Source organism: Trichomycterus rosablanca, chromosome 21, assembly GCF_030014385.1.
Source record: "Trichomycterus rosablanca isolate fTriRos1 chromosome 21, fTriRos1.hap1, whole genome shotgun sequence".
In the NCBI taxonomy this organism is placed as follows: domain Eukaryota; kingdom Metazoa; phylum Chordata; class Actinopteri; order Siluriformes; family Trichomycteridae; genus Trichomycterus; species Trichomycterus rosablanca.
This window is the reverse complement of record NC_086008.1, coordinates 20,141,288-20,165,869: the sequence shown is the minus strand read 5'-3', so window position 1 is coordinate 20,165,869 and position 24,582 is coordinate 20,141,288. Positions and strand designations below refer to the sequence as shown.

The 24,582-nt window shown below is 43.0% G+C and overlaps 1 protein-coding gene across 4 annotated transcripts in view; it reads left to right on the top strand.

Moving 5' to 3' along the window:
- Positions 1-1,939: 1,939 nt before the first annotated feature.
- Positions 1,940-24,582, top strand: part of ank1a (ankyrin 1, erythrocytic a) — a 90,944-nt gene continuing 68,301 nt past the window's right edge. For 2 of the 4 annotated variants that reach the window (XM_063017510.1, XM_063017509.1), the window contains exons 1-2: positions 1,940-2,188; positions 20,897-20,989. In XM_063017510.1, coding sequence (XP_062873580.1) covers positions 2,063-2,188; positions 20,897-20,989 — 219 coding nt within the window. In that variant the 5' untranslated portion in view covers positions 1,940-2,062. The remainder of the gene's footprint in view (positions 2,189-20,896; positions 20,990-24,582) is intronic. The other 2 variants (XM_063017513.1, XM_063017512.1) reach the window with 1 other exon arrangement.

Below are 24,582 nucleotides of genomic sequence, written 5' to 3'. Positions count from 1 at the left end.
TAGATCTTGAGGAATGGTAGGCTGCTTCTGGGAAAAGTTATCACTGTTCCAAGTTTTTTCTTCTATTTAGAAATAACGGCTCTCATAGTGGTTTGCTAAGGTCTCAGATTTAAAGCCTGGATTTATCTAGTCCAACTTGAACCAATTGTCATTTCACTTTGGTTAGTAAGTTGATTAAGAACTAGGAGTTCAATGACTTTTTACACAGGGTGAGTTTGTGTTTGATCATTGTACTGTACATTCATTATTCATTTGTTGGCATATAGCTTCTGTTTGTAGGAAAGCAGCCCCATATCATGATGCTCCCACTCTCATATTTTGAGTGGTTGTGGAATTCTTGGAAACGACTTTTTAATCCACACATAATGAATTGAACTTTTGCTGCTGAGATTATTGCAGTGCAGTTTTAGTGCTTAATCTGTTACTGTTGTTTCTGCTGATCTCTCCCCCAGCCGATCGAACCATGGCCTGGTATTGGGTTAGCGTATCTTACCGCCAGAGCTTACTATACCTTTTAGCAAACTTCAAACAGGATGCCACAGTGTTGTCTGTCCGAGGATTTTTGGAGTGACCCTTGGGTACCTTCATACCTCCACAGCCTTTCTCGTTTGGACTTTCAATTCAGCCAATAAGGTTCAACGTTATTTTACTGAGGCCACTCATTCAGGTTCCATAACACAATGTTCCTTTTTGTTGAAGTGATTTCCTTTCTGTTTGTGTAGCAGGGACTAGAGTGAGAGAGATGAGGCAGAAGAGGGAGACAGCGAGCATCTCTGTCTGCATCGGCAGCGTCGCAGAGTGAATGAAAAAAGCAGCATGAGCCCTGGAGATAGATGTAACAATAAAACCAGAGATTCAAGGTCGGTTTGCTTCATATATGCAGCAGACACGGTCTATCATGAAGAACAAATAGAGGCATCGTCCTGTTTCGGATGTCCTGAATGAACCAAGCAGTTCCCTGTAGGAATGAGATAGAAATGAGCAGAGCTTTACAAAGGATAGTGTATTATACTATATACTGCAATATATATATATTGCAAACGTACAGTGCATTACTGCAGCCCTACTCTGTAGGCATCCATTGCATTAACTGATCACAGATCCTGATCAGTGCATGTGGGATAGGCGAGAACTGCACTTGTTGGGTGGGGAACTGATCCAACACAGAGGGAGCATTACTGTTTTTTTCCATGCCTTCCCCACACTCAGACAACCTCTCGCCCAGTCCCCTAACGTCCAGCACGGACGGATGTCTTAAGACCCAGGTAATAACTTAGACTCGGTCCGCTGAGAGGCATTCGGAAGTGTCATATTTCCCATTCAGGTTCCTTCCCATTTTGTTATCGTTGCTTACATGTGTTCTAACACACACAAGGCGGTAAGGGCAGGAAGGTGTGGACGATGGCGGGGAGGAAAGCGAAAGCGCGCAATTGATAGCAATTGATAGCCTGCGATGACTGGTTATGGGTTTTACACCCACTGTTGCTCCTCTGCGCAATACTGAGAGAATGTGAGAGAGAGAGCGAGAAAGAGAGAGAGATGCACAGTGCAGGAGGGTTTAATGAGCAAGGATTTGAGACAGATAGATTAGATATAATACACATGTTTGAGTCATATTATGAATAAAACATATATTAATATAGCTAAATAAATATAATTCTACACATATGTGCACACGTACAGCTAGAGGAAGACAGAATCGATGTGAGAAAGGGAAACAGAGTGAGAAATAGAAATAGAGAGAGAGAGAGTGTAAGCACGCGTGCGAGAGAGAGCGGTGCATTGTGCTGCAGCAGCATTTCCCTCAGTAAACGGCTTGTGCCTGCCTGACAACCCCTGCAGTGTAGCTCGCAGAGTAGCATAACCGAGAGAGAGAGAGAGAGAGAGAGAGAGAGAGAGAGAGAGAGAAAGACAGAAAGTGAGATAGGGGACCGAAGGAGCGGGGCGGGCGAGCTCATTTGGCCGCTGCGGGGCTGCGTAGAACAACTAACGCGGCGCTTTCCGGCGGCACACACTCGCACCAGCACAGACCCGCCGCCAGCCGAGACCCGGACATCCGGCCATGGCACAAGCCGCCAAGCACCTGCGTAAGAACAAGGATTTAGAGGCGCTCGCCGAGCAAGAGAAGAAAGAGAAGGAGGAGGAGAGGGCGAAGAAGAGGAGTCGGTCGCGGGACAAAAAGCGCAAGGTAAGGGGGGAGACCGGTGGAGCGTGTGCACGGGGAACACGGGCGCTCCTAACGGGGAGGGAAGAGACCGGACCGAGATTATCCGTCTTGATCTTAGGGACCCCCGTGAGCCACACGTGAGTCATAGGGACAACATACTTACACCAGGAAGACCCAGAGTCCCGTGCTCAGAGTCTCCCGGTTTGTGAATGGACGAGGTACAGGAACGATTTGGAAACTCTTTACAGATCTAGTATGGACAGGAATGCGAGCAGGTATGCAATGCACGACCAGCACGGGGTTCAACAGAATTCGTTTGTTGCTGGTCGGTCCGGCATTGTGAGCTGCGGTTCTCATTTCCCAGGGATCACTGCAGAATGCGATTGGTAAACACCTCGCCGTGAGGGCGCTGTGCGCCTGTCTGCGGCAGGATGGACGTCGATAATCTCGCTCCTTCTCTTTTACTCTCTCCCTCGTGTTCGTGTCCGCTCTTTAGGACTTTGTTTCTACTGCATTTCATGCTTTATGAGAAGTTTGCTGAAGATTTGTGAGACACCCATACACATTGATGTCTGGCTCATTAAAAGTGTGAAATAATTAACGATGATTGTTTGTACATCAGCTTTGATGGTGGTTTCCTTTAAATGTTGCATTATATTGTAAGTTGACATGTTTACGTGTTGGCTGCGTTGATTTGTGTGTTTGTTGACCACTCTATGGTGTCCATCTATCTATGTGATTCGAAAGACCTACCTACATACCTACTTATCGACTTACTTAAAGTACAAATATATATCCTGGCGTACAAACCCCATTTCTTACCCAAAGAGTTGGGACATTTTGTACAATGTAATACATGATCACTGATCGACTTCACTGTAGCTCATAAATGTGAACACGTTTAGACTTTGATGCCTGCAAAATGTGCCCAAGGCATGGCTGACTCTCACATGTGTGAAGGTACCACTGACGTAGAGAGACATGCTGCAACCAAGATGACGATTGTTCTTGCAAGTCGATGCCAGGCCTCATTCTGCACTCACTCCAACAACGTGGCTTGTGCTTGACTGGCCTGCCTGCAGCCCAGATTTGTCAGATCTGTCAAGCTACCATTTACTGACTTATGATCCCTAGAGCGAAAGAGCAAGAAAGGGAGTTGAGGGGTTAGGAGGTAGAGAGGACTCGGCACTGAGTTATGGGGCACCCAGGTATCTCAAGTGGCGATGATGAGGTGCAGAGACTGCTTAGAAGTGCTTCCTCTTTACCTGTCAGGCCAAACTAGGCATAGCAGGTCAGGACGTTACATAAAAAAATATGAAATATCATAACCAGTGAGAGATTGAACTGATCTTCCGTTCCTGGACAGTTTTACTGGTCACTGCGCTAGCTTCATTAATATTCAAAATATAATTGGTGGTCATGTAGAAGATACTGTGTGTAGACCTCTGATTTTGTGTAGACATCTGTTTATCTCTGGCTCACAGAGTTACAGATTTGACCCCAGGTACCTTGAGTGGCGATGATGAGGTGCAGAGACTGCTTTGAAGTTTAGTTCAGGGTGTCCAAATGCGCCTTCCCTACCGGTCAGGCCAAATTGAGCATGACAAGTCAGGACATTACATAATGAAATGTTTAAGATAACCAGTGTAGAGAGAATGAATTGATTTTCCTGGGTTCCTGGACAGTTTTACTGGTCACTGCGCTAGCTTCATTAATATTCAAAATATAATTAGCGGTCATGAAGAAGATACTATGTGTAGACCTCTGATGGTTCATCTTAGGTTCAGAGAGTTACAGATTTGACCCCAGGTACCTCGAATGGCGATGATGAGGTGCAGAGACTGCTTTGCAGTATAGTTTAGGGTGTACAAGTTGGTGGTCTTATATGTTACAAAGTGATGCTGTTTTTATTGTACAAATATATATATATATATATAATATTGTATTTATAATACTGTATTTATTGATGAACTTGTGGGTCTTAAAGTATTGTGATTTTTAATCATACACACCTTATTGCACTGCTCCCCCAACATCAGGGGTGTTTACTGCTGACCAGTAGAAGTTTATGCCCAACCAAATTAGCAACACACCAAGCAATCACCAGCTTCTCCTAAAACACACGTTCATACAGAGAGACCCCCCACACACACACTTTTGGCTCTTCGTGTATTCGTCTACAAGTCAAGGCATATTTCTTCTTTTTGACTAATGTCTTTATGTTTGACTGTCCGTTTTTCCCCACAATCCCACACCTTGCACCACCAATTTTAACTCATAAGCTACAGCAAAGGTCAAATATGTGTTCTTCTTTACTGGTTTAACAGTCCTCTACTGTAACTGGTGTGTACTGCCAAAGCTGTATGTTTTGGAATCAGGGGGAGTGATTACAGCCTTTAGCGAGTTATATTCAGCGTTATGTCCGAGGCTCCGTACTCTAGTCGGTCCCCTTGGTGCTGAGCCAGCGCTTCCTGACTAGTTAGGAGAATGATTTATATGCTGCAGAAAGAATGTTGGAAGACTCATAGCTTGGTGTCTCCCTCAAGAAAAAACATCTTCACCGTGGATTTGCTCGCTCTGTTATCTTCCTGGTCGCTTGGCGCTCTTTAAAAATGGCTTCACGGTGTGTATTGTGCGTCATGGAAATTGATTCTGCATAGCATTAAACTACACATAGGGTGTAATGAGGCATTATAAGTCTATAGAATTCTAAACAGAGGCTGGTGAACTCTGTTTCCGCATTACACTTGCATAAAAATGACATTACCCAAAGAGGGACTATAGAGTCCCAGTCCCAGGTACACAAAGTTACAGAGTTCCTCCAGGTACAGCGACGGATGATGCTGATGAGGTGCAGAGACTGCTTTAAAGTGGCAGAATTCATGGTTCCATCAATTATGACGAGGCATCGTGGTCTGCAGAAGCAAAGCAGCCCAGGACCATCACACTATCACTGACAAGTCCACCCCTGAATAGCCCAAAAGAATAAAATGAAGGTTTTCGAGTGGTCTATTAAAAGTCCTGAGTTGAATCCCATTGAAAAGGTGGCAAGACCTTTAATGCTCGAAAACAAAACTCCCCCCACAGCGATGCAAAAGACTCACAGCAAATCATTGCAAATGTTTATTACTGCCAAGGGTGGAACAACCAGTACGAGGGTGATATCAGGTGACGGCCCGATACTTCTCGACAGCTCTGTAGGGCTACCTACCTTTGTTTAAGACCACCAGAACAAGAGTTAAACCCACGGAACCCACATACAACAGCTTTCCTGAGGATTTGTAGCACACGGGGAGTAATTAGCCACCATTAGAGCTATAGAGTTTTCGATTAGAAGCTGGCAGGCTTTGTTTATAGCTCAGGATTGCTTAAAGGTGACATTCCTCTCAATTACACCAAAGTATTGCTCACTCTTGACGTTTCTACTCAAGCATCCTAGTGCAATCAGGTCTTTATGCAATAGGTACACACACTTTGTCATGGTTTCTAGAAGCCCTTAGTGGATGTAGAGTTCACCTGGTCATAGCCTGGTCTCAAGGCAGTTTAATTGCTGATGCTCTGTAATATCACCCACAGCATGACAGTGTGCCTTGGAAAAAGGGTCTGGGGTTCTGGATCTAATTTTTTGTGAAATTTGGTACAGACATTGTGTGTGCGAATATGATTCAGATTCATCTGAGCGTTAAATAATGTGTCAGACTGGCCAATCATGGACCGTGTTAAAATACTAATGTAATAAACGTGTCTGATATGATACTGCAGCAGACTGGGACAGATAGTATTATTATTATAATTTTAATTATTATTATTATTTTAATTATTATTATTATTATTATTATTTTTATTTTTATTATTATTATAATTATAATTTTTGATTAGTATTATTATTATTATTGTTGTTATTTTTTATTATTATTGATGTTATTATTAATAAATTATTATTAATAATAAATAAAAAATAATTTCATAAAATATGATCATTATACTGTATATAAATATTAATAATAAATATTATTTTATTATTTTTATTATAGGTATTAAATTAATTGTTAGTTGTAATTTTAGTTATAATTATTTTATAAATTATATTTTGTTATTATTATTTTTTAATTTTGTCATTATTATTATTATTATTATTGTTATTATTATTATTATTTTATTATTATTATTTTGTTAGCAGGTTTGATTTTTTTTATTCTGCACTTAAATCAATAATAAAAATACACCTATTTATTTATTTATTTTATATTTAAAACACTACCCGAAATCCTCAGCACAGCAATGCGAGGCTGTATAAATGAACTCTTGTAGTTCGTCTGCACCCGTCGCAAAACTGACTCCTGCGATTTATTTTCCCTCCATTTTGACCTTGTGATGTTAAAGTCAGAAACACCGCAATATTTCACCGGTGCAGTATTTTATATTTATTTACCTCCAGGCGTTTGGCTGCTGTTGCATTTCCTGTCGTTGTCACGCTGTTGCTCAGTTGGAAGCCCAGTGGAACCCCCGTGCATGACTCAGCGCAACGCAGTGGCATCAAATTGATGTATATTTTTTGGCACACCGGAGGGCTTGCTCGAACTCTGCATTTCAGGACTTGTTTACTGTGTGTGTGTGTAGGATTAGAATTTTTTTTTGCATTTTCCTCCCAATCTAGTTGTATCCAATTACCTGATTGCATTACGCCTCCTCTCTAATGATGTTGACCTCCACTCTGACTGAGGAGAGCCGTGACTGACACACGCCCCCTCCGACACGTGTGCGGTAGCCAAATGCATCTTCTCACCTGCACGAGGCGAGTTCATATGGGGCTCAGTCTTACACACGGAGAGTTACACCCTGATCCTCACTATCCACCATCATCGATCAACCAGAAGATGTCGTAATTGCATCAGTTATGAGGAATCCCCTCCGGCACCCTCCCTAAGAACGAGCCAATCATCGTTTGTCTAGGCGCCCAGCCTGCCGGTAGCAGAGCTGATTTTCGGACTCACAAGTTCAAGATCGAGAACAAATATGGAGTTCATGAATTAAAAAAAAAATGTAGCCCTGATTTTAGCCCTGATTTTCCACTTGGCGACAGGCTTTGGAGGTTGTCGACAGACGCACCGTCTCAGAGATAGTTCGGCATTCGGCTCTCGATTGGTATGCGCGAATTGGTCAACAACACGATCCGAGAGGCTCTTCAGTTGCTTGTAGACTACTGAAAATATCTACCATGCTAAATATCTGGACCTGTCGGCAACCGGCAAGTGTTGCAAACAGGTTTCGACTGGCACTGAGTGCTTTACAGTAAAGCATTGCAGTACCCGAGTATAAACACAACGATGCAAGGATGCAAGAGGCACCAGATAAAATCTTGCCTAGGGTGCCACGTTGGTCAGGGCTGGCTCTGGTTATCAAGGTGTCCATAAACTTTTGATAACTTATCCTTCTCCTCTGACCTCTGTGTTACAACAGAGGGGCTCATTTCAGTAATTAACAGGTTCTGTTCCCCCTCCGAATGTTAACAACCCCAGCACCCCTAACCATCAACTTGGTTCTGCTGTAGTAGCAAATGACACTGGAGTAGAAGATCAGAGCACCAGAACAAGAGTTTCTTGATGTTCTAACGTTTAATGACCTGAAATCATCAATCAGAAACAGCTGGAATCCCGACTATAAGACGAAACGCATTGTCACTTCCAAAATACCGAATAAAATCACGAAGACGTCGATTGTCTCCAGTGTTGATGCACTACAGCGGCCCAAATGTCGGATCCTTCAGGGCTTCCCATCGATTTTCCATTTACAGAAATCAACTCCTCGTCATTATGCCTCATCAGGTCTGTTTGATGTTTCGTGGCATCTTCTGTTCGCCTTCAGGTTCTACTGAACTTTATTGCCTGCCAAATATTAGAACACACACACACACACACACACACTCCCATGTTGCAGTGTAATGGAGTCCCTCTTAGCAATTCCAGCATCGTCACACCATCTGCTGCGGCCGCTCTGAAAACGATCCGTCCCAGTCAGGCTGAGCTCCTGAACCCAGTAGTGCATGTGCAAGTCCTCCACTAGATTGTACCTCTAATCCAGCTAAAGCAACCCCTCGAACTACTGTATGAGGGGTCTTTACGCCTGATGCCCTTCCTGACGTAACCCTCCTGTTGATCCGAGTTGGGGACCTACACTCAGTGTGCACTGATATGTGCCCCCCCCCCCCCCCCCCCCCCCATGGCTTTGTTCATCATGCACCTCTGTATTCGTGATCCCAACCTGGAATTCGAACCCCTGCTGTTACATCCCGTATGTGTTCCTGTATCAGAATGGTTCACCACCCAAACAACCCGGTCAGTCTGGGTCTTATTGGATCTCTCTGATTGATATTGGGGTACAGGGAGTAAAATGTGCACCCATTCCTGTCTGCCTCGTTCCCGTCAGCTGTTTGGCGCCCGCTTGCTCACCGATCTCTCCGAGTCCCTGTAAATCGCCGGCGTCCGTATATAGGTGTGTGAGCCGCTCGAGTTCCAGATGGTCCTCAGCGCTCGCTCGGTGCCTCACACTGCTTTCGAGCGACGCCAGGCACTCGGTTACGTCAGACACGCTGCTGCCTCGCAGGGGGAATCCTGCTGGGACCGGAGAGGAGATGCAACTTGATGAATATCTGTTTCGTCTTTGGTGTGTGTGTGTGTGTGTGTGTGTGTGTAGGTGTGTGTGCAGTACAGTCTCGATCGCTGCTTAATTCGGATAGTGACTTGGATTGCAGGTGTCAGATGCCCTGAATGCCCTTGCACTGTAGTTTATGGGTAGGAGGAAGCCAGTAGGCAAAATTCTGACTGAAGTGCTATCGACCGGCCAGCCGCCTGGACAGACACGATCGGCAGTGTGTCTGTAGGTGGGAGGAAGAGCGGGTCGAGCAGGGGTTCCTCGATGCCTGCTGCTCGAAGCACCAGCGCGAGGGGCGACAATCACGCACGGCAGTACGTTGCTCTCCGTACGCCATTCGCTCTCCGTCAGACTCCGTCTCTGGCAGGTGAAAAGAAGTGTACTGTTGTTCCAATGCACACAATAGGAATAGATTTGTGAATGTCCAGTATTTGAGGATGAGCTGGGCAGTGGTAGGTCAGTGGTTAAAATAGTGGACTAGCAATCAATAGGTTGCCGGGTCAAGCCCCACCCCTGCCAAGAAGCCACTGTTGGACCCCTGAGCAATGCTCTTAACCCTCAATTGCTCGTATGGTGTTCAGTCACTTTGGACAAAAGCGTTCACCAACGGCTTCACATTCCACGCGTCCACATACTTTTGAAGGAACAGACGGCGTGTGGAACGGACTGTGTGATTTATTATTCATTCCGAATGTAGCCGCGTGTTCCGTATCAATCAGAGTAAATCGTCGAGCTGACGTCGTTTATGAAATACATCCTGGCACCGATCCATCTCAGAGCATAAATCACTCGGGCGGTTCACGCGGGCGCCCGACCTTCGCCGGAGTGCGTCGGGGCGCCCGAAGGTGCTACCAGACGGGACGGCCAGCGTCTAGACGATTTTTTCTATTTATTTATGCATTTTTCCCCTTATGTCCCGATTTAGCAAAGTCAGTTTGTCTTCCGCTGCTGTGGATCCCTGATTGCGTTGGAGGAGGGTATATTTGCTGCCCACGCACCCTCCGACACGTGCACAGTCCTAGCGGACCCCTTCCTTACGCCTGTGCTTCTTAGTCCGGTCATTTACCCACCCAGCAGACACGGTTGCCAATTTGTGTCCGCTGGAGGCACTGCAAATTGTGCCCGCTGCGCCACCTGAAGACCCCGCCCACCTAGTCTGGTCATTTCCCAACCTAATTTGTGTCCACTGGAGGCGCCCAGCCGACCGGTAGCAGAAGCGAGATTCGAACCAGGGTGTTTGAATATATAGTGGAATATCCCGCTGCGCTACCTGAGTACCAGCTGATATTTTTATATCTGTACCACGCAGCACCTATTTATATCCTTTTCCCGGTGCGGGTGAAGCGAAATGTAATTAGGAACAGCAGAGCTTCCTAAAGTTACCCACAATCCTCAGGGGGACGGGAGTTAGGGCACCGAAAAAATCCTGCCGTAGCGGACGGAGCAGCGAGGACGGAGCAGCGCTGTTATGGAAGATTAATGAGCAGAAAAAAATCCAAAGGCGTAGAGAGAGAAACTTTACATTTTTCCTTCATTAAATACACTATGGTCAAAAGTATTGGGACACCTGACCTTCAGCTTGCTGGACACACCGTTTCAAAAACAAACTGTAATAGAAAGACGCTTCTCACAAGACTGTCTGTATGTCTGTGGGAATTTGTGCCTGTTCCGTCTTTCAGGCACATATTACATACACAATATGGTCAAAAGTATTGGGACACCTGACCATCAGCTTGCTGGACACCCTGTTTCAAAAACAGATGCTATTAAAATAGAACAGAGTGACCTCTGTGTGACCTTTTCGGCCAGTACCACGGGCGCTCTTGGGAGAAGACTGTCTGTATGTCTGTGGGAATTTGTGCCTGTTCCGTCTTTCAGGCACATATTACAAACACAATATGGTCAAAAGAATTGGGACACCTGACCGTGAGCTTGTTGGACACCTTGTTTTAAAAACGAATGCTATTAAAATAGAACAGAGTGACCTCTGTTAATTAATTGCTTAATTAATGAAGCTCGACTCCAGCTCCACAACATGCGAATGCTCTTGTGACGGAACGGGCACAAATTCCCACAGACACACACACAGTCTTGTGAGAAGCTGAAAAGGTCACACCTACAATAAAGTCCCTCTGTTCTATTTTAATAACACTTGTTTTTGAAACGATGTGTCCAGCAAGCTCCTGGTTAGGTGTCCCAATACTTTTGACCATATAGTGTCATATAGGGCTTACAGGAGCCCTCTGGAGAGGGGGGCGAACACGCCAGCGGGCGCGCGGCGCTAGCTCTGTGATCAAGAGCTGATCCGCAGCGGTCCTGCGCAGCCCCGTTAATTATGCATGCGGTTATGGATTCCTCCACTCGCTCACTCTGAAAGGAGAGAAGGAAAGAGGAAGGGCGAGAGCTAAACTGTTTTGACAGGCTCGCGCGGCGAGAAGTAACGATCACGAGGCGCGCGGGACCGTCCGAACGTTCGGCTAACGCGCGAGGGACCGCGTCAGAGAGAGAAGCACCGTGTGGACGTTCTCGCCGTCTGTCAGAAAGAGCGTGGATACACGATGCTGGTGACGTGCAAGCCCACCACCACTGACATCTGGGTACAAATCTCAGCTGTGCTATCGACCAGCCAGGCAAAAAGAGCGTGAATACACGATGCTGGTGAGCTTGTGGGCAAAGAGGTCGGCTGGGCGCCACCTAGCAGGCATGATCGGCAGTGCCTGCAGCAGACAAAACTGGCCCCAAGTCTGCCGGATGGGAAAAGACTGGCCGAAAGAAGGGGGCGGGGACCTAGACACTTGTGTAGAGACCCTGGTTAGTAGCCCGAGTAACCCTTGTTAGTCAGTACATGACTCTCCATACGAGAGACTGGCGTCACACACCAATCCAACGAAGTACAGGTGAATTAGAAGGGGTCAGTGGGAGGGAGCGTGTGTCAGCGAATATACTCTCCTCAGACACGATCTGCATTTCTAGCAGCAGTAAAAGAAAAGGGGAGAAAATGCTGAAATAAAAAATAAATAAATAGTATATAAATAGTAACGCTAACGGCTGTGTTTTAATTTGTCACGCTTGCAGTACAAAATAATGAGGATTGAGACGCAGCCATAGATACTACCTTCAGGGTTTTAATGTCTTTCATTTGACCTTATTATTATTATTATATTATTATTACTATTATTATTATTATAATTATTATTATAATTACTATTATATTATTATTATTATTATTATAATAATAATAATAATTATTATTATTATTATTATTATTATTACTATTATTATTATTATAATTACTATTATTATTATTATTATTATTATATTATTAATATTATTACTATTACTATTATTATATTACTATTATTATATTATTATTATTATTATATTATTATTATTAATATTATTAATATTAATATTAATTATTATTAATATTAATTATTATTATTAATTATTATTATTAATATTATTATTAATATTATTAATATTATTATTACTATTATTATTATTATTATATTGTTATTATTATTATTATTATTACTATTACTATTATTATTATTATAATTGCTATTATTATATTATTATTTTTACTATTATTATTCATATATTATTATTATTATTATAATATTATTATTATTATTACTATTATTATTATTACTATTATTATTATTATAATTTTTACTATTATTATTATTATATTATTAAATAATTATTATTATATCATTGTTATTATTTTTATTATTTATTTTTTTTAATTATTATTATTATTATTATTTTATTCATTTATTTATTTTTTCTCACATAATTAACTACTAAACCAAACTAAATTCGAAGACTCCACCCCCTTTTTTTTGTTCAGTCTTTTCCCACCATTGGCCAATTTTGTCAGCTGCAGGCTCTGCCGATCGTGCCCACTAGGGCGCGCCAGAGTTGAGTCTCGAACGCAGGGAGAAATACTGACCGTTCCTTTTAACTGTTTATGTTCTGTCACTTTCTATTAATTGGGGCGCTTAGGTGGCGCAGGGGTCTAACGTGCAACCTGCTGAGTACAAATCTCAGTGTTTTATTTGGGTGCTTCAGACCAGCCGGGCTCCTACACAGACATAATTAACTACTAAACAAAACTAAACTCCTTACACTCCTTTGTCCGGTATTTTCCCACCCAGCAGACTTGTGACTCATTTCGTCTGCTGCAGGTCCTGCCGATCGTGCCCACTAGGGGGCGCCAGAGCCGAGACCTGACTCAGAGTTCAGAAGGGTATTTCTTTATCAGCGAGCGTTTGAGACGCCTCATTTGCAAGTTGTTTGGTCCGTCCGCGGGAGCTCGTTCGTCTTTCATGCTCTGTTTGCACCGGCGTCTGTTCAGTCTGTTGCAGCTATTTTTAAACGCACCCGTATGTTCTTATTGGGTGGAGTTATTTGACTCGTATCATCTGTATTTGTTGGAGTCTGTGGTGGAGAGTCTCTGCTGTTTGAAGTAAATAAATTCTAATTCTAATCTTGCTGCTTTTGATGCGGGTTCCTGAGGTGATGCCAAATGCTGATTTCATACGTAATAAGATGCTTAATCACATTTTATTATTATTATTTTGCATTTTTTTAATCCCAATCTGGTCGTATCCAAACACCTGATTGCATTTTGCTTCCTCTGTGCTGCTGCAGTCTCCACTTTTGACCGAGGAGAGCCGTGACTAACACACACCCCTACAAAACGTGCACAGTAGCAGGTCGATTCTTGTCACCTGCATGAGATGGGTTCATATGGAGAACCGTATAGCGCACGGAGAGTCATGCACAGACCTCCATTTCCTGTTCCAGCCCTGACCTCAGCCTCACTCAACAGCTTTGAGGCATCAGTTGAGGCTTTCATGTCCAGCTATACAAGCACTTGAGAACGAACGGGCACAAATTCCCCACTCAAAGCCTTGTGAGAACACCAGAGCTGACATTTTAAACTTGTCGGTTCGAAACTCATCTCTGGGCGCCTACACAAACAGATTGGTTTTGTTCACACAGGGTGGGAGCCCGGATCAGGGTTCCTGATAACTGATGCAATTACGACCTCTGCTGGCTGATCGATGGTGCTGCACAGAGTTGAGGAATAATATGTTGATCAGGGTGTGGCTCTCCGTACACAAAGCTGCTCCGCATATGAACTTGCCTCGTGCGGGTGAAAAGATGCAGTCGGCAGATAGGAGGAGTTCCGAGTGCTTGAAAGAGAATTAAAAATACAACTTCAAGGCAGCGCTGAGATCTCGAGCTGTTGGGGTCAAGTCTTAGCTTTGCTATCAGCCAGCAGGGCGCCTACACAGACACACGATTGGCTAGGAGGGTGGGATTGACAACGGCTAAAACGGGGTTCCTGGTTGCTAGTTGCTCAAACGCTTGCTGGTAAAGAAATACCCTTCTGAACCCTGAGTATGAGTCTCAGCTCTGCCGCCCCCTAGTTGCTGGGGCAACTGCAGCTTCCGTGACCTGATTGCAGGGAAAAAGAAGCGCCAGCCTCCGCCCTCTTTGATCCAGGGTGGCGTAGGTCGACGTGGTTTCATTGCAGCTTTGCAAATGGGCCCGAGGTACGACGTTACTCAGAAACATGATAGTCTCAGTTCTGCGGTCCTGCCAACGTGGGGGTGGTGCAAGAGGCGAAAGTATTGCAATAGAAGAATCAGCACTTATGTGATTGGAAGTCCAGATTGAATATCAAGCCTGAAACCGTCATCGATTCCTCATACCGTATGTAGTTGTAGCTGCGCTAATATGTATGACAGCGCTATGAAGTGCTAGCATGGATATGTTCTCAAATGCCGTGTCATGTTCCCGTGTACAGGAAACGATCCGCAAGGTCGTTCTGTGCTCTAAAACACACGACGTTCCGTTTGTGCTGAATCAGGAACCCTTAAATACGTCGACACACCATTAGCATGAAGATAACCGTCGCTTTAGCGTGTGTTGCGTACAGGCTTAAAGCTAATTATTACGCTTGAGCGTGAATAATAGGCAGACCTCTGTTGATAAAGTGTATAAAAAAAAGAATGATGGAAAATCTAGACGTTTGGCACATTTTCTTGCTAACGCTTTGTTATGCTAATTAGCGAGGGATGAATGAAAGTAGCAGGGACAGACGGGTTGCCCTGTTTTAAAAAAAAAAAGCATAAAAAGGGATTATGGGAGATGAGATAGTACGAGGGTGTCTGTGGGTACTGACAAACTGTAACCCGTATCATCCAAAGTGACTTACAGTAAGACAGAATACAATCAAGCAACTGAGGGTTAAGGGCCTTGCTCAGGGGCCCAACAGTGGCAACCTGGATGAACCGGCAACCTTCTGAACTAGTCCAGTACCTCAACCACTGAGGGGAGTATGGTAATTTATCATTTTCACAACCGTATATTGGGAGAGCGTTTCGAGCATATCTAAAAATTGCTCTTGGCCGCCCAACAACCTGTCGGCGGTTTGCCATTCCTATCCATTTTTGGACCACTGGTGGGTTCTTTCCAGGCTGACTATCAAGAGTACTGTGACAGTATACTGTCTAAGCAATTGAGGGTTAAGGGCCTTGCTCAAGGGCCCAACAGTGGCAACCTGGCAGTGGTGGGGTTTGAAACAGCAACCTTTCGAATACTAGTCCAGTACCTTATCCACTAGGCTACAACTGCCCTACTTCAGCTGTTATCCAAAGCGACTTACATGTATGACTGAATACAACTGCTGAGTTTGAGCAATTGAGGGTTAAGGGCCTTGCTCAGGGGCCCAACAGTGGCAACTTGGCAGTTGACAGTTTGCCATTCCTGTCCAGTTTTGGACCACTGGTGGGTTCTCACCAGGCTGACTATCAAGAGGGGCTTATAGTACTGTGACAGTATACTGTCTAAGCAATTTAGGGTTAAGGGCCTTGCTCGAGGGCCCAACAGTGGCAACCTGGCAGTGGTGGGGCTTGAAACAGCAACCTTTCGAATACTAGTCCAGTACCTTAACCACTAGGCTACAACTGCCCTACTTCAGCTCTTATCCAAAGCGACTTACTTTTATGACTGAGGGTTAAGGGCCTGGCTCAGGAGCCCAAAAGTGGCAACTTGGCATCAGTTGGGCTTGAACCTGGAACCTTTTGATTGCTAGTCCAGTACCTTAACCCTTAACCTACAACTGATTGTAGGTTCAACACCCTGCGACCCATCTGAAACTCTGAGGCTCTGTCCCTGTGTAGCAAGATCCTCATCTTCAACACCAACGAGACACAAACAAGCTTCAGACCTTCAGTAACAGATGCCTGAGCCACATCCTCAACATCAAGTGGCCTGAGAAGATCTCCAACGCCGACCTGTGGGCAAGAACCAGCCAGAAACCCATCAGCCAGGACGTGAAGAAACTGAAGTAGGGCTGGGTTGGCCGTACCCTACGCAAACCAGCCGGTAACGCTACAAGACAAGCCCTGGACTGGAACCCACAGACGTGGAGGAGATCAGTCGAGGGCGAGACAAGAGACGCCGGCCTGTCACGGACCCAGCTGAGGAGGAACACACAGAACAGAGTCCGCTGGAGGGTTGTGGTTGTGGCCCTTCGCTCATGAGATGATGATTGTGCCCCCAGTACGAGCACATTTATTCTGCACTTTGGTCTCAAGCTAAAAATAAACCGGTGCCAACGTCCACGCCGGCGTCCTCTCCAGACACAGATGTTGCCGCTGACTCTCTCACCCACCGTCCGTGCTGATAAATATAGAAACCGAAGTCCTTGTCGTACTCAAGGTTATTTTTATCGTTAACTTTCATCCAGGTACAAAAATGTGCGTCAGCACGAAAAAAGAGACTCCACCGATTTTCTGCCTCGGATTCCCTGAGGCACACGGGTCGAACGCGCTCACGGGCGCCAGCCCGGTTAATGAACACGTATAGATCGGGACACCAGTTTGAGGGACAGTATGACCCCACTCTAATTTAATCTCAGCATAAGGTTGGAGTTTGGGTTTTCTTCCAGACCTTGGTGAGGAGACCACTGTTCCATGTACTTAATACTAATAGCATCTGCTGTAGCCAATCAAACTTCTGGACAATTCATAACTAAGAAATCGCAACTTTGCCATTACATACTGGCCTAAAGTATTTGGATGCCTGATCATAAGATTTTTGACCTCTAGTGACCTCTTCAGGTAGAACAACAGAATTTGTGCTCATTCAGTTCAAAGAAGGACTGGACACTGTTGGTCAAGAAAGCCTCAGCTGTAGCTCTGTGCAGGACACTGGAGTTTCTTCATGACTTTATAGAGCTTACTTCATGCTGGAACAGGAAAGAGCCTTCCCTAAACTGTTGCTGCAAAGAAGGACACATAATTTCCTCTATCTGATTTATTTATTACATCTGTTAGCAACTGTTGTGGCTGAAACACATAGAAGGGGTGTCCCAATATTTCGGTTCATAGCATACGTGTGTATGTAAACTTATGACCCCCACTATATAATTTTGTAGATATGATATTAATAAATATATATAGTCAAAACAAAGGAGCTGCTCCAGCAGCTACTCAATCCACCAGTGAGTTACAATCCAAACGCTCACCAGAGAAAACTGGCAGCAGCAAAAAGCTCTGGACGCTGCCACGCCACCCACGGGAAAACTGGGAAAACCAGAAAGTTTCCAGTTTCCAAAAAGTGCTAGCAAGAAAACCAGTACAAGAAGAGTAACGCTGGATTAGGCGCAGGGAAACCTGGGAAAACGGGGACAACAGGATTCGTCGGCCAGCCCAGTGTCCAGTTCCGATACTGGTGTGCTTCCAATATCATTGGTGCTTTTGATAATGGACAGGGGTTAGCTGTTAACTGACACGCGGACTGGCAGTGTGTTAACCTCAGAACCAGGATCTGCAATTGATGAATGACCGCCATGCAACCTGTCAGCGTTCGCTCGTCCCTCCTCAGACCGCCGTCCGTTGGTCCTCCAGCACATAACGTCTGATTAGGAGTGTCCATAGCACCTAGATGTACCTAATAAATTGCTCGGTGTGTGTGAGCACACTTTCGTTATCTGAAAAACCATGCTGCAAACCTCTCGAGGGAATTCTGGGAAAAAGCTGCCCTGCAAAAGGCAGCACTTTTCACGCTTGCACTTTAATTAGGGTCGTCGGTATTAGAAAGGTATCGCTAACGACCCGACGACAGGGCTAATTCGTTTCTTACTGGCTATCAATGCACCTGTATAGCAGGTTCGGTCTTTGTCGGGTCGTTATTATGAATTTCTTCTTCTTTTCTCGAGGGGTTTAAGACCTGCGTGTACCCTTCCTACCTCTCACACGCCAAGCTGTTGGGCGACTGTTTTGTATTCCAGCAGGGTTCAGTCCCTGTCCGTCCACTTGACCGTGTCCAGCCTCCAGTGTCCAGCATCAGTGACAAACCAGTCCAGCTTCAAGCTGCCTGTTAGCAAGGGGGGAATTTTTGCCCGGAAGTCTTTAAACCTGTGGCGATCGAAGCTCGCTTGACTGTGAACAGTGTGGACAATTCACAGCTGACCTGTTTCTGGTGGAGCCAAAATATTAGGAGCACCCACATAATACGCCGTCAAAACAGCGCCAATTTGCCGAGAGATGGACTCCACAGGACAACTGTAAGAGTCCTGATAACAAGGACGACAATCCTTATCATGATACACCAAAGAGCCAAAACATTAGGAGCACCCGCCCAGTCTATCACGCTGTCAAAACACCCTTGACCTGCTAAGACGTGGACTCCACAGGACAACTGTGAGAGTCATAGCAGCATGGATCATCCTACAGTGCATCCCAGCACGTTGACTGGCCTGTGTTCTGCGATCTGCAATTTGAACCACAGTAGCACTTACGTTGGTCATCAATGAGTCTTGGCGCTCGTCTTGGCGCTCGTCCCTCCTCAGACCGCTGTCCGTTAACTTGGCCCTAATGTTTTGGCTCATCCCAACAAAAGGTGAACGTTATTCTTTTCTCCACCGCTTCGCCACCTGCTTGTACCCCCCTCCGTCCCTCCATCCATCACCATCGCCAACCACCGCCGAACCTCCTCCTCTTTTACTCAAAGCTGTTGGCTGGCTGCTCGGTAATCCAGTTACAGTCAAACACTGCGGCAGGATTCGGTCTGTCTGCCCGTCTATCTGCACTTCACACACACACACACACACACACTGTTCAAGTCTCGCCTTTATTAACTCTAATATCCAGGGCTGTAATCTTAATTTACAGCATATTAATATTCAGAAGTGCCCAAATGCCCCCCACCCCAATGTACTGATGTAAAAAGATAAATAAATATATTTCGCTCAGTAGCTTTGCATAATTTTAGGATTTATCAGTGTTCCCATTGGTTGTTCATATGGCAGGGATGTTTTAGACCACCTCCTTGTTTCTACACTCACTGTCCATTTTATCAGCTCCACTTACCATATAGAAGCACTTTGTAGTTCTACAATTACTGACTGTAGTCCATCTATTTCTCTACGTACTGTTTTAACCTCCTTTCATGCTGTTCTTCAATGGTCAGGACCGCCACAGGACCACCTCAGAGCAGGTATTATTTAGGTGGTGGATCATTCTCAGCACTGCAGACACTGACATGGTGGTGGTGTGTTAGTGTGTGTTGAGCTGGTATCCACTGCCCGTGTCCACTCACTGTCCACTCTATTAGTCACTCCTACGTAGTCGGTCCACCTCAGAGACGATCGCTCATCTATTGCTGCTGTTTGACTTGCTCATCTTCTAGACCTTCATCAGTGGTCACAGGACGCTGCCCACTCGGCGCTGTTGGCTGGATGTATGTGGTTGGTGGACTATTCTCACTCCAGCAGCGCTGCTGTGTCTGATCCACTCATACCAGCACAACACACACTAACACACCACCATGTCAGTGTCACTGCAGTGCTGAGAATCATCCACCACCTAAATAATACCTGCTCTGTGGGGGTCCTGTGGTGGTCCTGACCATTGAAGAACAGGGTGAAAGGGGGCTAACAAAAGTGCTTCTATATGGACAGTGAGTGTAGATACAAGGAGGTGGTTTTAATGTTTAATATTTGATTCTCATCTGATAGATGGATCTGTGTTGTGTTGACTGGAAACATACTTTGGTATCTTGGTACTTATCAGGGACGTGCCTAAATTAAACTAACGTTTTATCTCAGTTGCAGCATGAAGGAGGAGGTGCTGGTGGTTCCCCTACATTCTCCTCCTCTGGTTCTTTTGTTTGTGCTTCTAAGTCTCTTCCTTCGTGCTTTCACGTTCCCATGGTTAAAAAATCAGACACGTCGACACACAGAGCTGAGCGTGCAACCTGTATAAGCTGGGGTATATGAATTCGAATCTTAGCTTTGCTACCAGTAGGCTGGGCGCCTATACGCACAATGATTGGCTCGTCCATTGTGTTGGATCCTAGAGCGGATTTCTCATCACTGATGCAATTCCGACCTCTGCTGGCTGATCGAAGGTGCTGCACAGAGACGGGGGATAATGGGGATCAGTGTGTGACTCTCCGTGTGCAAGACCGAGCCCGGTGTAAACCCTGTGTACTGCACACAGGCAGTAGAGAGGAAGCGAAATGCAAACGGATGATTGGATACGACCAGTTTGGAAGAACAATTGGAAACCCCCCCCCCCCCCCCCCCCCCACCTCCCCAAGTCGTTCTTTTTTGACAGGAAGCTTTCTGGCAGGTCTAGTCCATTCTGTCCCCCTCTCTCTCTTGTCTTAACAGCCCTCCTGTTTTTATGTCGTATGTCCCTTTAGGCCCACGCTGTTCACCGCTGGCTAATCGATGGCGCTGCACAGAGACGGGGAGTAATGGGGATCAGTGCGAAATGCATTTGGGCGATTGGATACGACCAGATTGGGAGGAAAATTGGGAAAAATACCCCCAAAAGTCGTCCTTTTTTGACATTTTGAATCAGAAATTGCTAGACAAGTCCAGTCGGTCAGTCAGGCCTAGCGAAACGAGTCTAGACATTTCTGATCGAGCCTGACGTCTGGTGTTTACAGCTTTCTGGCAGGTCTAGTCCCTTCTGTCCCCCTCTCTCTTTTGTCACTCTAACCTCAGACTTAACAGCCCTCCTGTTTTTATGTCGTGTGTCCCTTTAGGCCCACGCTGTTCACCGCTGGCTAATCGATCAGGACAATAGTGTGAGCTCTGAGCCGCCGGATGGCCAGGGAGTGTGGCACTATGATGAAACAGTAAATATCTGCAACACCTATATCTTTTCATTCTTTATCTATATATACATATATATCTATATATCTGTATCTGTAACGTATCTGTCTGTAGATACGCCTTTGCCATTAGTATCGCTGTGTGTGTGTGTGTGTGTGTGTAAGTGTTTTTTTTTTATTGCTTTTTGTGCAGCTTTTTGTCAAGTTTTTGTTCCTCTTGCTGTATAAATGTGGTTTCAACACTCCATGATTTCATTTTTTAAACAAATAGAATTAATTAATTGTTGTGATTGACTTGTGGTGTGTGTTGTGTTGTGGTGTGTCACCATTGTTGAAAAAATTATACTCACCCAGCTAACACTAAAGAATCCACAGGAAAATGGCACAAATTTATGTTCATCCATGTAACACGAACTGAAAATTAAATAGTAAATAAATAATAATAATAATAATAATAATAATAATAATAATAATAATAATAATAATAATAATAAAATAATAATAATGATAAAATAATAATAATAAATAATAATAAATAATAATAATAATAATAATAATAATAATAAATAATAATAATAATAATAATAATTAGGGCTGTCGAAGTTAACGCGATAATAACGCATTAACGCAATCTCAATTTAACGCGATTAAGATAAATAGTGCCATTAACGCAAATTCTAGTTCATGTTGAGACTTGACTGGTAGAACAAACGTTTTAATGTCGGACATGTCACCGTTTTTCATTTGCGGTTTGTTAACAAAATGTAAAAGAGCGTCGTAGCATCTGCACTTGCATAATAAAGAAATAAATACACACTATATTCACAAGTTGTCGGGAGCAGAACACTTTATTAACTTATTCTGTTACGGTAAAAAATACCGGACAGCTGAGTCAAGCACGTTGTCCATGAACTATGGAAGCCCCAAAGGGTCAAAACACACTCACTTCGTGTAGAAACGTCCATCAAACCATTGGATAGTATTACTGCCTAGTATGTGAGTGAATAAAACTCCCTTACAGTTTTCTCTTGTCCCAGCAGTTTTTAACATAAGTACATTTAGCATAAAATGTGTTCACCATTTTAATTGTAACATTTCACTTAAAAATCCTTGTTTTCTATAACATTTACACAGATTTTTTTTAATGCGATTAATCGCGATTAACTATATGAAATTCTGAGATTAATCGCGATTAAAAAATTTAATCGTTTGACAGCCCTAATAATAATACATAAAGTATAATAAATAATAAAATAAATAATTTAAAATCAGTAGATTAAACTTAAATGAGGCAAGCTGTAGCCTTGTGGTTAAGATAATGGACTAGTAATCCATGCTGGTTGCTGGTTCTACCCTCACCACTGCCAGGTTGCTGCTGTTGGGCCCTTGAGCAAGGCCCTTAACCCTCAATTGCTCAGACAGGGCATAAAGGCATCTGCTAAATGCCAAAAACGTAATGTAAATGTAATGTAAACTGTTTGGGGCGGCACGGTGGCTCGGCTTACAGCAAGAAGGTCTTGGGTTCGATTCCCAGGTGGAGCGGTTTCCTCCCACAGCCTCAAAACATGCAGTCAGGCTAATCAGAGCTACTAAATTGCCTCTAGGTATGAGTGTGTGTAGAGGGTGAACTGGACCCACTGCGACCTTGACCAAGATAAAGCGGTGCTTAAACAGACAATAAATGAACATAAACAGCTGTGTTTTTCCTGTGGGTTCTTTATCACTGGCGCTAAGCTAACGCAACACGGCGTATCTCATACACAAACTTTACACTAATGCATGCGCTGTGGCGTGTCCATGCTAATCCTCCACCCGTATTGTGTGGTACTGTGGTTGTGCACCAGAGCTGAATCTGAGTGGTGAGTGGCGTTCAGTGTGAAGTTCTTTCATCGGTCAGTCGTTGTGTTTGTCACTGTGAGCTTCATTATTCATTCACCTTTATATTAACGTTCATATCAACGTTCACTCGTGTTTGGATCTGTAGTGCAGTGCTTTTGTCAGTCACCGACTGTGGTAAGTGTGGAATTTTCCACTCATGATGTGTTCACAGCAGTGCTGTAGATCATGACTTTGTTTTGTTTAATAAATGTACAAATTGAACATTTAATAATGAGCTTAAATTAAAACCTGAGTGACCAGAGAATGCATTTAGCTGGCTCCCTTTCCATGTCTTTCTCATTGTGTGCTGATTGGAAAGGGTCGAGGATAGGTGTTGTGGCCACTCATTCTCCTATCCAGTCATTTAAGTGCATTGGGTCAAAAATAAACCAGTTCCTAATTTCACATGTGTCAATAAATGTGTGTAGGTGTGAGAGCTGTAAACTTTATCCAAGATTTTTTAGTCTGTTTATATATAAGATTGTTAATACGGGTGATAATATTGAATGTTTATTTTTTTCAGTTAATTGTAAAGACCAATTAATGTTGTTTTTAAAATCTAACCTATTAATGACTAATAATTAACTAATAATATTAACAATACAGCGACTCCTGCTGCCTGGTCGAGGAATCAACACGATTGGTGGAGGAATACTTGGAGTATAGCGTGTTATTCCTTTCCTTATTAAAAAAAAATAATAATAATGGAGAATAATTATGATAATAGTAGTAATTGTTCAAAAAAACAGTAATAATAATAATAAGAAGAAGAATAGAGGAGGATTATGAAAATAATAAAAGCAATTATAATAATAATAATCATTATTATTATAATAATAGTATTAATTGTTTGAAATAATAATAATTAATATTATTATTATAGTAATAATAATAATAGTAATAATAATGATAATAACAATAATAATAATAATAATAATAATGCTAATAATAATAATAGTAATAATAATAAAAATAATAACAATAATAATAATTAATAATAATATTAATAATAATAGTAAAATTAATGATAATAACAATACTTATAATAATAGTAATAATAGTAACAATGGAAAATAATTATAATAATAGTATTAATTCTTTAAAATAATAATAATAGTAATAATAATAATAATGATTATAATAATAACAATAATAATAATTACAATAATAATAATTATAACAATTATAGTAATAATAATAATAATGGAGAATGATTATAATAATAGTATTAATTGTTTAAAATAATAATAATAATAGTAGTAATAATAATAATAATAATAATAATAATGGAATAATATCAACAATTATGATAATAGTAATAATTGTTTTAAAAATTAAAATGCTACTGCTAACAATAATAAAGTAATAATAGAAAAAATAATTTGAAAACAATAATAATCTCTGTACTACTAACTACTACTACTAATAAAAAATAATTAGTAGTAATTAAAAGTACTGCAACGTGCCCAGAGATTTCAGGAAAACCTCAGGAACAGCTGACCCCTCTTGACCCTGACCAGGATAAAGCAGTGCAGTGATAAAATATTTTATTCACTATTTTACCTTTAATTTATGAACTAAAGTCTTTCTTAGTAAATATATTTGCTCATTTAAACATGAACTGGAACAGGTGAATGTAACACTGTGTTAAATCCTAGTTACCTTTAACAACACTAATATACACCTGTTATAATAATGTAATAATGATTCGAGAAGTGTAAACACCAATTTATGATGTT